General features: G+C 39.1%; 2 protein-coding genes and 1 non-coding gene across 3 annotated transcripts in view; 2 read left to right on the top strand and 1 right to left on the bottom strand.

Moving 5' to 3' along the window:
- The window catches only part of tafa5a (TAFA chemokine like family member 5a), a 229,258-nt gene that overhangs the window by 18,339 nt on the left and 194,343 nt on the right, over positions 1 to 16,576 (top strand). The window lies entirely within an intron of this gene.
- Positions 13,588 to 15,384, top strand: LOC148357104 (uncharacterized). The gene is made up of 2 exons (XM_088347290.1): positions 13,588 to 14,340; positions 14,542 to 15,384. Exons 1-2 carry the CDS (start codon positions 13,588 to 13,590, stop codon positions 15,340 to 15,342), a joined length of 1,554 nt encoding a protein of 517 aa, XP_088203416.1. The 3' UTR covers positions 15,343 to 15,384.
- Positions 16,171 to 16,352, bottom strand: LOC148357103 (U2 spliceosomal RNA). Its single transcript, XR_015852145.1, has one exon. It is a non-coding gene; the product is annotated as a U2 spliceosomal RNA (small nuclear RNA).

The raw sequence follows: 16,576 nt of genomic DNA, 5'->3' as shown, positions 1-16,576 counted from the left end.
CGACTGACACAACGTAGCAAACCTCAGTTGTGTTGGGCAATACTAGGCAATTAAGTATCGATCGGATCCAAGTAAATACAATCGATGTATTTATTAAGATCATTGAATAATTCCCTTCGAGTTAGTTTATGTTTATGATAAACACAGAACTGAAATTTAAGACACTAAATGTTTCAACTACAATTTAAACATTAACAGTATACAAAATACCTGAAATGTTTCTGTTACAACTATTTCAGAACAAAGCCAAGAGAGTCAAATAAAAAAAGCAACAATGTATAGAAAATGCAAGCAAAACAATGTCAACATGTCAACTACATATTCCAATGCACCAAAATTCTGACAATAAAGTCAGAAAGCTCATATAGTGTAAATAACACAAACCTTTAGTATCGAAAATGAAATACTTCTCCTACAACAATTGTAACAGAGCAAAAGTCAAGAGTCAAACAAAAAATAAGTAACAAACCAGCCCATTTGGCTCTGTTGCCATAGTGGCAACGGATTTACAGATACACAGTTTTAAAAAAAAAAAAATCTATTTTTGGTTGCAGCCTGTTGCTCTCGATAGGGTTTTAGGGTTTGTTTCTCTCTTGCATGGTATTGTTGCTTCCTGTTGTCGGAAAAAAAAATCCACACAGTGCTGCTCTTCCTGTTTGCCTCTGACAAATTGAGCTTCTGATAAGGGGGCGTGTGTCGATTTTTGCTCCCTTTCTGCCTAGCAGGCAAGCTGCAGTTGATGCCCAGATAGGGAAGGGTGCTAAATGTGTGCTTGTCTGTCACAAAACGGGAATTAACATAGAGAGTGGCTGAGGGCGCTAGGCAAGAGAGAGCACGACAGCGCTATCTACATATAGGGACGACGCTTAGAGGATTATCCATCCCAGGACAATGGTTTCGACCCAATCCAAGTACTGTAATTGCCTAGTATCAATATTCAATTGCCCGGTCCTATTCCTCAGAGCGTCCAGAGGTACTCTGAAGCAAAAACAAATATTACATTAAATGTGACAGATGCCGTTTGTCACCAAAGGCGACCGGAGAGGTAGTTAAGATGATGCATATAAGCACCCGCAGCCCACTTGATCTATTGCGTGTTGCCGCCACTGTGAAAATTGTGCTGAGGTCGACTCGGTTACATCAATTATCCCTCCCGAGAAGGCAAACTTTCACCGATCTCAAAGTTGTTATCAGACCCCCCAGGGTGTGTCTCGCCCCTGCCCGAGTCTGCGAGACCACGAAGCCCATGCCTTGATCCCGAGCATCCCGTCAAGCAGCGTGCTGACAGCCACAATTCAATGTTAATGTGTCCGCCGGCTAAATCCGCAGGACATTTACGGCCTCGGTGACAGCTGCACTCTGTATGCACTTGCATGTCGGAGAGTGCGGAGCTTGTTTAAGGAATCGCGAGGAGGGGGCTGTCAGTCGGTCAGTCAGACCTTTGGCTCAGCGCCACACGTCGCATTATCTCAACCTCTTTGCATCTGATAACGACGGGGCACAAGACTCAGTTGTTTCAAGCCTCGTCATCACTTGCTCTGAAAGAGTCCCTGATAATATCGCGCAAGGGTTGATTTCGATTTCAATTGGCGTCATCATTAGTGTTGGTAGGTTACTGAAAAAATAATGGATTGAATTAGATTTTGTTGATTGGTCCCATGAGGGAAATTCACTTTCCCCGGCTATACTACAGAAAAACAGCAGGCATCATATGTCATTACAAAAAAAAGACAGTGGAACAAGCTAACACAAATTGGTTGAATGGGTCAGCGCGGCCTGTTGTGTCGGGCCCTCCTAAATCTTATTGTCCTGCATCTGCACTGTGACGGTAGCTGGTTTAAGTATTGGTCTAGCGGGTGAGTGATATCCTGGACTATTATGTTAGCCAGTTGGATGATGGACCTGCCACATGAGTCTGAGAGGTTTTGGTGTAGGCACACAAATTATTTCACCTGGTGTGTGAGTTATATGTGTGACTTTGGTCCGGTTTCCTGACATGGAACCTAGAGAAAAACATGTAGAGCAGTACAGGAGGATGGGTTGAAAAATGCTTTGGTACAGTTATAACAGGAGTTAAGGTGCAACATATAGTCCCTTGAGTTTTTGGATGACTGAAAGTCTTTTTTGACTCTTTTGTTAATATTCGTGGGATGCTAATTGTAAGTGAATTTGTCGCCCAGTGTTACTTAAGTACTTGAAGGTGTCCGCTGTTTCAACTGTGTGGTTATGATGGTGGGGTGTTGGGATGAGGGAGGTTGCAGCATATTTCTTTTGTTTCACTTACATTGATTTCAAGGCAATTAGCTCTGCATGATTCTATGAAATATTTGATTGTTTTATGAAAGTCATAGACTTAGCTGTGTCCATAGGTGGGGGAATTACTGCGGCAGTCATTTGTGTAGAGTGTGCACAGGAAAGGGCTCAGTGCACATCCCTGTGGAATCCCAGTGTTGAATGTAAGTACTGTGGATTTTCACTAAATATTATTGAGTTGTACGTTGTAGGGCCATATGAACATACCAACTCTATTTTTGGGAGTAATGCACTATGTTGTAAAAAATGAGAAATACATTTTTCCCAATAACACGTTACAGTACCGGTCACAGAGAAAAGTAACATGCTCTTTCAAGGATGGAGTTTAGACTCTCATGTGATTTAGCTTGAGTAGAACATAATAAAATCATAGTTTCTATTGTTTACAACTAGATAAGACGTGAAACTCCTCCATTTACATTAGTTTACTCTATAACCTGTTACTCCCAAGAGTATTGTTTTTATGAAGAAAATAATATTTTCATAGTTTGGAAGTTATTATTAGGAAATGCACATTGAATACATGCTCCTTCATCAGCAGAAAATTGTATTCTCTTATATTGATTTTTATTCCTTAATTTCAACTTTTCGTTTTGACTTATGCCTGTAAGCCAATACTGTGTACACAGCCCTGCCCACAACCCTAAAATCTCTATTTTCACTACAAAACAAGCAATCAGAACAATTTTCAAAACCAATTATCGAGCACATTCACATAATCTATTCATTGAGGCAAAACTCTAAAGTTACATGTTTTGATTATATATTAAACTGCATTGATGATGTATAAAGCTACTATTACAAACCCACCTAAAACGTGTATATAGGAGAAAAAAAGATGAAATAAGAGTAAAGACAAATGAAAAATCATTTTCTATTACTTGGAATAGAATGAATTGTGGAACAACATGGACAATGACTTAAAGAGGCAGTCCAGCATCCACACAATTAAAAGGCAATACTAAGCAAAACTAATTTTAAAATGAATTATATGAGATACGTTCAGTCACATCTACCCATCATGTACAAAATGTTATTGTGAAAGTCTGAAAACCAAATTTGGGGGTTTATCCGTATTTACCTTACAGAACAGTTTTCTTATAGGGTGACAATTTGAGTATATCTAACAATGATGATATGAAGTGATTCTTTTTGTTTATTTAATACAATTCTAATCATTTTGTATTGTAAATATAGTATTGTGGTAAGTGTGAGAGTCAGGGGGAAAGGACCAGAATAAGTGCCGTCTTTTTCCTGTCAGCCTTTTCTTCTTTTAGTCGACTAAATTGTTGATTTTGAATTCATTGTAACCTTGTATTTGGATGAACGGATGGAAAAATAAAATCTCAATAAATCAATCAAACCTCTTTAGAAATAATTTAGCGCAGTGCCACTGCTGTTGTGTATTAAGAGTAGCAAGCTGAGGAAGCCCAGACAGCTAGTTAAAGTTTTCCTACCAGAAAGAGAATACAGGGACTACTCAGGACACTCTTAAATTACTATGTCGATGAGAAAAACCTTATGAATCCTGTGAGAGATGTTCAAAAAGAAGTCTTGGATGTTTGAAACTCGCATTGAAAAAGGCTGTCGTAGTCCACCTGCCAAATTTTTTTAAGAGTAAACATAGCAATTTGATGTGCTGAAGAATTCCTACTGGTCATCAGAAAAAAACATCCACTTATGTCTATAAATTATATGACGAGAGAGTTGAACTGAGGAGGACCTTAAAAATGCCCGTCTTTGCAGCACTGACTTAATGCCTGGTCGTGCTTTCCTTAAAAACTTCCTGTGGAAAAACCTAAGTTAGACCCGCTGAGATGGCTTGGCGGTCTTTACGTAAATCTCCTGGACGCCTCCCTTGAGAGGTTTTTGGGCATCAGAGATGGACCCCGGAAAACAAGAACACATTTATGATACTGTGTGAATGCAGTCAATGATGATCAAAGAAATCAGCAGACCCTGCCGGGTCATTGTCTTTCACTTCAATGGTTATTTTAATTCTGTCTTCTACTTCCATTTCAGGTTTGGTCAGATATGTGTTTGTTTGGTTTGGATAGAATGTTAACTGTGTTTGACCAAATGTTTGGTACTTTTGTTTGTTGTTAAAATACATCTTTTATTAAGAACCAAAGTTATGGCTAAAAAATTGCAACAAGATGAGTAAATCTAGGAGTTTAAAAATGCCTATCTTCACGCCTCGAGTGCTCAGCCAGTTTTTAATAATTTTGTTTTACTTCGCGCAGGATTTTGATATCTGTTTAAAGATGTGTTGTGACTTGAAAAATTTCTCGTCAAAAATCACAAGGTTCTGTGTCGGAAGCGGCAATGGCTTTATTTTCCAGCTCCTACACTAATTGCCACGTTTCTCTGAACTTGTGAACCAACCAGGTTTGATTAATCGGCGTTGACTCCTTTTGAACTGACCAAAGCAGCATTCTTAAGTCAGTAGTAAAAAAACAAGCTTGTTAGTGATATGTGTTTCTCCTCTGGCTTCCGTTCTCCAGATGTATGAATGATATGGAAATTGCAACCCAGCTGCCCTCGTTTATTTTACCACCGTCGCCGCTTCAACGGCCATATTGGGATAGGAAACAATGAACTGATTTGCAGCCGCTGTTGGAGTCGGAATGTGGTTAAGGATTTGATTTGAGAGTCTGCGCAGAATTAGCAGCCTCACTGTTTCACAGATTTTTTGTGAAGAAGAAAATATTACAGAATACAGAAAAAAACTGAGAAAAATCATAATGTAAAAAAATGAAAAAAATAGAAATAAAAATAAAAAAAAACTAAACCATTGATTATCACAGTTACTGGGGACCGGAACAACTTGCAAAACGTTTTGCACTTTCATCAAGGGTCAAACTTACCCCATCTTTACCAACTTAGTGTATTCGACTGTGACAAAATAACAACTATAGATCTACAATTAAAACACAGAACACAGAGTTGCAGTTGAATGATTATTATACAAAAATACAATAAAATTGGAGGGCTTCACCTTTCAGAGCAAAAAAGCAATTAAGGGAGCAGCTGGCTAGCATTACTCTAGCATTGGTTCAGCCAGGTCTCCCTGCTGATTGAAATCCAACTGCTTTGAATGTTCCCACAAGTTGTATCTCCAGGTCATCTGTTTAGTGGGTATTAGTATTGGCATCGATGAGATACAGGCTCAGCAGGGGCAGGTTTCAGAGAGTTGCTAGCCTAGCCGTAGCAGTAGGCCAGACCTGCAGCCTCACTAATTCCTTCTGTCCCGACGGTGCATTAGGCCCTTCCTGAACCTGGAAACAAATCTCAGTTGAGTAATAGGGCTATTGTATCAGCTAAAATTAGGTTTGGGTTCAGGGTTAGGAACTAGGGTTTGAGCTCCATTTTAGTGTTCTAAACTCAATGTAGGGTTCCAAAAAATATTTTGGGTTATGGTTTGAAACGGGGTTAGGGTGGGTATTAAAGCTATGGTTAGGTATAGGGGCTAGGGTTTTGGCTGCAAGTTAGGGTTTTAAATTGATTTTAGGGTTCCACAGTAAAGTTGGGGCTAGAGTTAATGTATGAAACTAATGTTTAGGCTCCCATCCTTTTGATCATGACTGTATTTATTTATATGTATTCTGTTAATGGTACTGGAAAAATTGGCTTCCAAAGTCTTAAAAAGTGCTTGAATGTTGTCTTGAAAAATGACTAGCCCAGTATCGATGATAACAATATTCGTAACAATCCACCCACCTTTATCCAAATCAATTGAATTAAATAAAATTCAGTTCAGTTCTGTTCAAGCTAAGTCACATGAACGTCTCAACTCCATCCTTGAAGGAGCATGAACAGTGCTTCAACAATTTTCTGAATCCACATTCATCAAACATCTTTTCAATTATTTTCCGTAAATAGAAGAAGAAAGAGCCCCGTAAGGATAGGAGGCACTGACTGCGACATTGCCTTTAAGTTCCTTAGCATAGTGCAGGTGGTGAACGAGTAGCGCATAGGCTTCCCCGCAGGGCTTTTTCTGTGCGTGTGTGCGAGATCAGTAAAGGCATCGAATAGCCGACCTGATTCCTCGTGCCAGCAGCTGACTCCTGCTGCCATACACGCTGCATCGCATCCGCTGCCACCATATGTCGAGAAGATTATGAGTGCTTATTAGCATGCGTTTACTGTTTCTGGCTAAGAAAAGCTTTTGATTGTTTACCACCCAGCTCCATGTGACAGTTTAAACACATCAGCCGCTGATTCCATATAATCAAATCTAAATATCATTCATTTGACCAGTGAAGCTTTTACGACTGTTTTGTTTTATCTCAAATAGAGTGGCACAGCTCGTATACTAGGGCTAAAACTGACAGTTATTCTAATAGTCGACTAGTCACAGACTCTTGAAACGATACATCGAATAATTGGAAAAATGTTTCTTAATTTTTGCATGAAGTTTATTCGATTATGTGAGATTTAAAAAAAAATGTAAAATGTCTGTAAACACAAGAAAAATGGGTACCACCTTAATTCAGCATGCTGCAGATGAATACCAAAAAAAATCAATAAAAATGCAAAAACAATTGTGCGCAGTGTTTGGTCAGTAGGAAGATAAATCCATGAATAAACCTCTGTCCATATTTTTGGGACAGGCAATGACATAATAAATTAAAACCAAGTCAACACGCTTTATCCTCGTAAACAGGCTCATTAACAACAGTGGAATGGTAAAGTCTGTCACAAAAGATCGAAATGGAATGGTTTTAACAACAGAAGTTGGTTGTTTTCAACGTTTCAACAGCTTTTTGTTCTTTGAACAACATGCATTTTATTTCAAATATGTCTGTCAGGAAGACTGTGTTATAATGCTCAAGATTTATAGCGAATTATACAAGTACAAAATGCACAATGCATGTCATCAAAACGGTATTGGCTTGAACCTTACTTGATTCTTACCGAGACGAGTCAGACTCTGGTTTGGTCACCACTTCAATGTGGTTTTTTAATGTTCATGCGTCACCAAGCTACTGCTATGATATGCACGATCTGACAAGTAAACTTTGCAAGAAGTCTTTTTATTTGCTAACTCCAGGCTAAAATGCCCCCAAACTTTAAAAGTATTTGATGTTGACACCGACATTTTTGGATGTTTATGTTACCGCTATTGTGCATGAGCGACTCTCAACATAGATCATATTCATGTAGATATGTTTCTCTTTTGGATAATCGTGTCTAGCGACACATTCACCAATTGATTCCATTGTATGAATTCCATGATGGATCTTTGTCGACAACATCGACGAATCGTTGCAGCCCCATCATATATGGGTTTGGCTTAAATTCCAGAAATCTATGCTATATTTTAATCCTGGTGCCTCTCAGCCTTTCTCGCTGTCTTTTTTACACAATATCTCCTTCCCTCCCGGGGCCTTGGCACTGATAAACCCTCCCATTGTTCCAATGACAGCGGGACATGTGAGTTTGCCTGATTCTCAAGGCTTGAAGAGCTCATTACCTCGTCTCAACAGGGACCAAATTGGCAAGACCCACGTGAACGCAGCGTTTACGGGACTACCTGCTTTCATATCGCAAATGGGTTCGTGTGCTGTTGATCACATGAATCCAGGTTGTAGACCTTGAGGCTCGTATGGATATCGGGTGATTAGGCACGGAAACAATAGGCACTAGTTTATCTGTCATGTTAGCAGGGCGTGGTAACCCAACATGTTGAAAGAGCCACATTGTTCAAATAAAAACAAACATGTTTGCAGCAGCAAAAATGTAAAAGCTTTATTTATGCCTTCTAAGAAAAGCAACATAAACTACACACACACATATATATATATATATATATATATATATATATATATATATATATATATATATATATATATATATATATATATATATATATATATATATACCGTATTTTCCGCACTATAAGGCGCACCTAAAAGTCTTGTTTTTTTTCAAAAGCTGACCATGCGCCTTATAACACAGTGCGCCTTATATATGGCTCAATATTAAATTCGCAAGGTCTCGCAACTACGAGAAACAGCCGCCGACTCCATTTTTCGCGCTGTGCATACTGGGAAATATTAAACGATTGGTAGTTGCCGGGGCTCGTGTTGTATTTGTTTACTAAGTGGCAAAATGGCTACCCCATTAAACTGCTTAATTCATATTCAACAAATACAGTATTTGTCTGAATCCAGGGTTATGACTGGTGAAGATGTAAAGCACAATTTACCTTAAACAAACGCAGAATTATTCAGAATGTCACGTTTGACAGAGAGAGAGAGAGCGAGCGCGAGAGCGAGCGCGAGAGCGAGCGCGAGAGCGAGCGCGAGAGCGAGCGCGAGCGCGAGAGCGAGCGCGAGAGCGAGCGCGAGAGCGAGCGCGAGAGCGAGCGCGAGAGCGAGCGCGAGAGCGAGAGAGAGAGAGAGAGAGAGAGAGAGAGAGAGAGAGAGAGAGCGAGATTCTCTTTCATACGTGCATTTGTATAAAAAATGGCTCCTGTTAAGAGACACGCGTACAACGCCGAGTTTAAACTCAAAGCGATCAGTCACGCAGCACAACACGGCAATAGAGCGGCAGCGAGAGAGTTAAACTTAAATGAATCGATGGTACGGAAGTGGAGAAAGGATGAAGATAAGCTCCGCCAAGTAAGGAAAACTCAAAAAAGTTTCCGTGGCAATAAAGCAAGATGGCCAGAGTTAGAGGAGACACTTGAACAGTGGGTTGTTCAACAAGAGCGGCAAGCAGAAGTGTCAGTACGATAACTATACGTATGAAGGCAACAGCGCTGGCACAAAAACACCGGACGTGTTGGATGGCCCATTCACTGAGATATGGTCAATTCGAACACAGCAGAAGAAGAATTCGAGGGATTCGTCGATGAGGAGCTTATAGAGTGATCTTTGTTTTTCTTTTGTGTGTTTACGTTTTACATTTTACAGTTATTATGTTATTGCTTTGCACTCGTTGTTTTTGCACATTAGGAGTGTCACTTTATTGCGATTGCACTAACGTTTCATTTAAAATAACAGTATCAGACGTTTTTTTTCTTTGCGTGTTGACTAAATGGACAAAAAAAAAATGATATGTCGATGTTGTTCAAAGATGTCAAAGATGTGTCACGAAAATGCTTTACCTCAGAGAAAATAATAAAACGGCTGTTTATTTATTTTGGGAGTGAATGGAGTTGTGGAAAGCTTGTTTGTTAATAAAGTTTGACCTTTTTGAATATTTTGTTGACATTCCCTTGAGCGTGGCAACATCTAGAGGTTGCATAAAGTAACTACATTCTCTACTGTAGTCAAGTCGTCACATTTATTTACCGTAAATAGCCCTTAATCCCAAAAATGTCTCGAAGGACTGCACAGGATTACAATTACAAAATTGCACAATTACCTGATCTTAAACCAGCATGCACTTATAGCGCCTTATAATGGGGTGCGTCTTATGTATGGCATAAGTTTTAAAATATATCATTCATTGAAGGTGCGCCTTATAACATGGTGCGCCATTTAGTGCGGAAAATACGGTATATATATATATATATATATATATATATATATATATATATATATATATATATATATATATATATACAGTATATTAAGTTTAAAACTAAATTACAATGCAAATTTTCACTGCCAAGCGAATACTCCGCAGGAGTTAAAAAGGTAGTCGATGGCCACTTAAATCGCAATCAGTTTTCCTAATTAAGACACAGGGCCATTTCTTATGATAACCATCATAGATATCCACACAATTGGAATGTCGAGTGAATAAATAAAACCGGCAGCTATAGGGATCAATCCCGTACTCTCATTGATGTAATTACCTAATTAGTTTCTCCTCGCGGAGAGCACATGAAAGTCGACATTCTGATAGCTTCAGGCAAAAAAATAAATCTGGGGGAGGCCACACTGTTTCCTGTACAAATTGTAATCACTGCTTTAATCGTTCCATAAGATGAAAAGATCATCAATTTTCCCTTAGTCAGTACATTATAGATTGCAAAAATGTTACATCATTTTTATTGCAAATGATTGCTTGCCCTATTAAGTCTATAAAAGTTTGCTTTTCTTGTCTTAAACAGTGATGATCTGTTTTCATTAAATTCATTTCATTTCAAAAAATGATTTTCACCGCCGCTATGGATGCCGCAGGATAAATGATTTGATTTGCATGATTTTACCCCTTCTTATAAATATTTGATTCATTAAAAATAGTGATATAAACACATTAAAATTTCCATACGCTATAAAAAAAAAGAATAAAGATGATATGAAAAACAATTACAAATCCAAAACGCTGAAAATATTTGAATATATTTCAAATATCAAAACGGAATATTATTACTCCACCCAAATAGACTTCTTATGATATGTATTTATTTTATTTACTTCGGTGAGCTTTACAATCAACCCTTGTGAGTTGCAAAGTAAAATTCCTATATAGCGGTAGAGAAGAGAAGAAGGGAGAGAGAAAACATCTTCCAATCCGGGAAAGAACATTAAAATAACCAAACAGTAAATAAAATGATAAATAAATATACAAATAAAGGAACAATCATGCGATTTGAGCTGGTCGAGTGGAATAGCAGGTGGATGCATAAGGGATTACATAGGGACAATGGGCTAAAAATCAAACTGGTTTAAAAACATCCACTTGTGAGGATTTTCATGTCATAAAAGCTACAATGTGTAATATTTAGTGCTCCCTAATGTTACAAGGTAGTCCATCATGTTTGTCTGGTGTCTTTCTGCCTGCTGTGGCATTGGTTTTTGTTTGCATTAGACAACAGTGTCATTTAGTATTCAGATATTACACTCTGAGGCTTTAAAATATCTATTTTCCTCAATTAATTTTTTTCTTCCTTTTTTAGATTATAGTCCGGATCAACAATTGGTTGTGGCTCCCCCTTTTAGAATCATTGCAACCCTTGGGACCCATAGTGAATATACAGTGGGACATCGCTACTTCGCGGTTTGACATTCGCGGGTTCAGAGCTTCGCGGGCCTAAAAAATAATACAAAAAAAAATAATAATAATAAAAAAAATAATAATAAAAAAAAAAGCATTTTTGAAGGGGTGTCGCTACTTTGTGGTTCCACGTTCGCGGGTTCAGAGCTTCGCAGGTCTAAAAAATAATAATAATGAAATAAAATAATAGAAAAAATAAATAAATAAATTTAAAAAAATGTAAGCATTTTTGAAGGGGCGTCGCTACTTCGTGGTTCCACGATCGCAGGTTCAGAGCTTCGCAGGTCTAATAAATAATAATAATAAAATAAAATAATTAAAAAAAAAAATAATAATAATAATAATTAAGCATTTTTGAAGGGGCGTCGCTACTTCGCAGATTTTCACTTTTCGCGGGTGGTTTTGGTCCCCATTAACCGGGTATAAAAAACTAATAATAATATATATATATTTTTTTGAAGGGGCGCCGCTACTTCGCGGATTTTCACTTTTCGCGGGTGGGTTTGGTGCCCATTAACCGCGATAACCGAGGTCCCACTGTATACAGTACAAAAAATACAGTATTGTATACAAAACATGTGATATTCTGAACTGAATGAGGAGAGAAACATTGAGGGAGGTAATCCAGCAAATAGTATATTGTCATTTTCGTGATGTTGTCATACAAACCTATAGAAGACCAGCATTTTATATGACATTGACCAATAGCAGACATGCATTTCAGAAACGTAACTCGTCATAGCACCATCGCCGAAAAGTTTTGAGTATGATATGCTTTTGGCCAAATATTTGATTTTAAATGTTGTATTATGGGGGAAATTACCATAAATAAGGGGTGAAAAAAACATGTTTAACCCTTGGATGCTTGACCTACCAGTACATACACGTTTTCCTTGCGTGGGGTCACAATTTTGTGGCTGGAAAAGTAAAGATACTAATGGCATTATGGCATAAACCTTTGAATGCCTGGAATATCACAATATTACCACTTTTTTATTTATAGAAATTATTAAGAATAAAAACTGCAGGGGTAATTTTTCACTCGACTTATGCATCTAGAGGTTAAACTGCTCATGCCAGTGTTTACTGTCTATTTCATTGAAGAAATACCCCAAAATGTAGGCACAATTCTGGTTGCCGTCTGATTCAAGCACAGCCTGTAAATAACACACACAGTACATTTCCTTTTTTTGTCTTCTTTCATCAAGGGTAAGTACACAGACTGTAAGAGTCAGACGTATTTGAATGCTCACTCTATTTTCTTCTTTCTTTCAATCCCCTGAAGCTTTTTTTATTGAATAGAAGAAAGAAAAGACCACCACGGTCACCAAAAAGCACGAGAGCTCCCGGGTGAGGTTGCGCACTACCTCAAAGGTCCCTGTTTGAACTATACATTTAAAAAGGGATTTTGTGTTTGAAAATGCACACTTATATAAAACTTTATGTATTTTTGACCATTTTTAAAATCAATGTTGTTCTTTATTGCAGTTTTTTAACCACTTGGAGGCGCTAAATAATACACCCTGTCAGGGCAGAAGGAGGACCCAGATGCGTAACATTACTCACAAGTTTATTGAAATATAGAAGAAAGCGATCCGGTGCTCGCAGGGCGGGGGAAGCAAGCCACTCACGGCAGGGGTCAGCAATAAATGATTGGTGAAAAATTAATGCCATTAATTGCGAAAAATTAATGGAATGGTTGCTTAAATTCATAAATCCATTTATTGCAAAATTTAAATAATTAGCAATTATTGCGAGTTTGCGACCCATTAATTGCGAAAATATTCGGGTTTTTTGTTAGTCGATTGCGTCAACAAACGTGCAAATTTTCTCGCCGCGCGAGCATTTCGTATGCGGTCAAGGGCACATACACGCACAATCGGGACAGTGCATGCATACGCGTAAGCTACCGTGTTTCCCCCATTATAAGGCCCAGCTTTTTATGAGAAATGAAATATAACCTTCCTGCAAATAAGAGGCTCATATTACCTATGAAAACCGTAGATATCAACGTTATTTAACAACGGCAATGCTTTTCTAAGAAATTTTTAGCGAAAATGTATTACTTTTGCACATATTTTTATTTCAAAACCTCAATTTTTGACGATGATTTTGAAGTAAGGCCGGCCTTATATTCGGGGAAACACGGTAGCTGTACGTACATAGTGTGGTTGCAAAGCAGCTTTTTATTGGTCGGGACAAAATCGGGCTTGTTGATTAGCTCACGTTTTGCCTCAAGCACGTACGTCGTGGATGCACATACGCACATGTTGTACACCACTACTATTACGCTGTATTAATTGTAATCTTCGCACGGTTATGGGACCGAAGGAAAAATTGGTTAGAGAGTACTTCACACAGATTGATGTCGTCAACGGCAAATGGCGCTGCTCATGTGGCGCCGAGCGCATCCAACGGCGCAACACCGGTTGGAGCAATTTGGAAAGCCACATTAAAAGTCAGCACTTGCAGAAAGAAAGTGATGCAAAGAAGCAGGAGTCATCCAATCCTGGATCGATAGAAAATTTCCTGTCGTCACCTTCAACCGTTTGCCGAAAAGGAATACGAATCTTCAAGTGGCTGCGGTTGGTTTGTATCGACCTGGAGCCTTTCAATGTTGTTGATCGGCCTACCATCAGGGACATCAGCAATACGGAGCCAATCTGCACAAACACCTTAAAGTATTTGGCCTTGGTGACACAGGGTGTGCGACAGAAAATCGCCTTCGATCTGCCATCCCGATTCGCGGTGGTATTCGACGGATGGACTTGTTCTTCCGATTATTACGTTGGCGTTTTCGCCTCGTATATAAGCCCACGCGGTCGGGAAAGTGCTCTCCTCGGCTTCTCAACACTTTTGGATCCCAAGGCACAGACGGCTGAAAACCACCTGGTGTTCATCGAAGACATCCTTAGCAGGTACGGCAAGTCTATGGCCAACGTGGTGGCGCTTTGTGGCGACAACTGCAAGGTGAACAAAGCCATTGCAAAGCAGTGCAATGTTCCTCTGGTCGGCTGTGCCTCCCATCGCTTCAACCTCGCTGTCAAAGAACTCTTGAAGCCCTACGAAAAGGTGAACTTCTTTTCTATGCTGCTTACTTATATCTCACAATATCTATATTGAAGACAGAGTGCACTCTGTCACAGCGGTTCCACAATATTTTTTTCACATACCCCACGCGGCCACGCCTTCTATCAAAGGAATTTTACGCAAGGCGATTTTAAGCTGCTCAAATTTAGCATATTTCTTATTTCCTGCTTTTACTTTTTTAAGGTACTCTGTAAGTTGAACTCCTTGATGGCTCGCCTGAGATACAGCACGCTTAGTGCACTACTGGATGAGTACACAGACCTTCGACCGTTGACGAGAAATGAGACACGGTGGTCAAGCACGGCAAAGATGGTGCGCAGGTTCTTCGAGCTGCAGAAAATTCTTGCAAAAGAAGTTTTCACCACCGACCCAAGGGTGATGGATTTACTTCTCAACGCAGCGGATGTTCATAAACTCACTCAACTCAACGGTGATTTGGCCAAGTTGGATTCTTTGACGCTTACTTTGCAGCAAGAAGATCTGACAGTCGCAGAGGCGAGGTACCTCTTTGATGTTGCAATGTCGTCCCATCCTGCCATGGCCTATCACCTCAGCCCCGACGCCGAAATCGTTCAAGCGCCTATGTTTGAGAGGGCTATTGTGAAAATTCAAAACCAAAAACATGGTCAACTTACGGCAAAAGAGCGTCAAGCAGTGGAGGCTCTCAAAGTCACCGAAACTGCACCGGTCGATGAAAGTCCAATAGATGAGTCATCGGATATGGCCTTCGGCCAAAATTTGATAAAACGGCGCCGCCTGAACATGATGCTGCCCACCTTTGATCAATTTATCGATACAACATTTATACTGCCAACTTCCAACATAGTAGAACGCTTTTTCAGTGCTGCCGGACGTGCCTATGCGGATGAATGGTACAACTTGTCAACAAATTGCCTAGAAGCCCAACTTTTTTTGTTTTCTAACAACCGCTTCTGGGACAGCGAATTTGTTTCCCACATCGTTTCATCTAATGAAAATCTCTAACATTTTCACTATCTCCGATGTTTCTATGTTGTACACATTTTTGTTCATAAATGAATGTGTAATATATAGCAAAACCTCTTATTACTAAGGTGTCTTACTGCGCATGATAATGTTGGCGTGAATGTTCTATCATTCACTGTTCATCTAACCTCAGTTAGTGTTCCGACAATTCGCATATTAACTTAGGAGGAATCGACAAATTATAATTATAAAACAAGCCCCAACATGACGGTAGCTGATGTGATCACCAATAACTCAGAAGATATTTTTTGTACTAAAAGTAAAGATTAAAGGGACCAGTTTGTTCGACCATATTGACACGACTAGTATACCATTAAATTACCAATTAATGGCTAGAAATCCAATAAATACCCATTAATTGGCCTTGCCGCAAAAAAATTAATTTTAATTTTTTCGCACTTAAATATTAATTTTTTTTCCAAAAATCAATTAATGATGACCCCTGACTCACGGTCTCGGAGCGTGTTTTGAATGCGGAAGTGGATCTTCCGGAGCGGGAGATCGTAGCGTGGTTAGACGGAAAAACAGGTCGAATGCCGGGACGGAGGTCAAAACGTGGTCTGGGTAAAAAAAAAAACGGATCGTAGCAGGAGACAAACGGGGTAATCAGGAACAAACGGTGGAAAACGGGTTACAAAGCAGGACCGACGGTTTAAGGGTTATTGTTCTACTGTATCTTCTTTATTCATTATCCATTATCCGTTATCGGTCAGTTCATAATACGCTACAAAGCCTAGGAGCCAGGACTCTTACTCTCAGCCAAAAGGCCAAGCTAAGGTCTTAGCCTTAAAGCCTTGCTGCGATCATTGCGAATGCACCGTTCCCGGAGGTACTGCAATACCGGGCCGATGCGTGGAGTGGACAGAGCAAGCTCTTATTCCATCTCCGTATTGCAAAAATCTATGATAACTTCATAGAAACACATTTTTAAAAGGTCATGCCTAGTATAGGGGAGATCTTGACTCTATTCAAGGTGACAGAAGTGCAGTAGAAATAGAGAAAAATAAAATAAGTAAAGTAAAGTAAAGTAAAGTAAAACTTAAAATAATGTCGACATGTTTAAAGGGACGGTGTCATGTTGAGTTCTTCTACTGGTCCCCAAAAAAACTTAATTCAGTTAAATAAAACAAGTATTTGAATAGTGGGTAAAAATCCACGAACTAGCATACCAATGTTATTTTATATAAATATTTATAGGTCAAGAAATGAGTAT

Source organism: Urocampus carinirostris, chromosome 11, assembly GCF_059441175.1.
Source record: "Urocampus carinirostris isolate Australia breed hairy pipefish chromosome 11, RoL_Ucar_1.0, whole genome shotgun sequence".
Lineage (NCBI taxonomy): Eukaryota > Metazoa > Chordata > Actinopteri > Syngnathiformes > Syngnathidae > Urocampus > Urocampus carinirostris.
The sequence above is the reverse complement of the archived record's forward strand: the minus strand, read 5'-3'. Positions and strand labels throughout refer to the sequence as shown.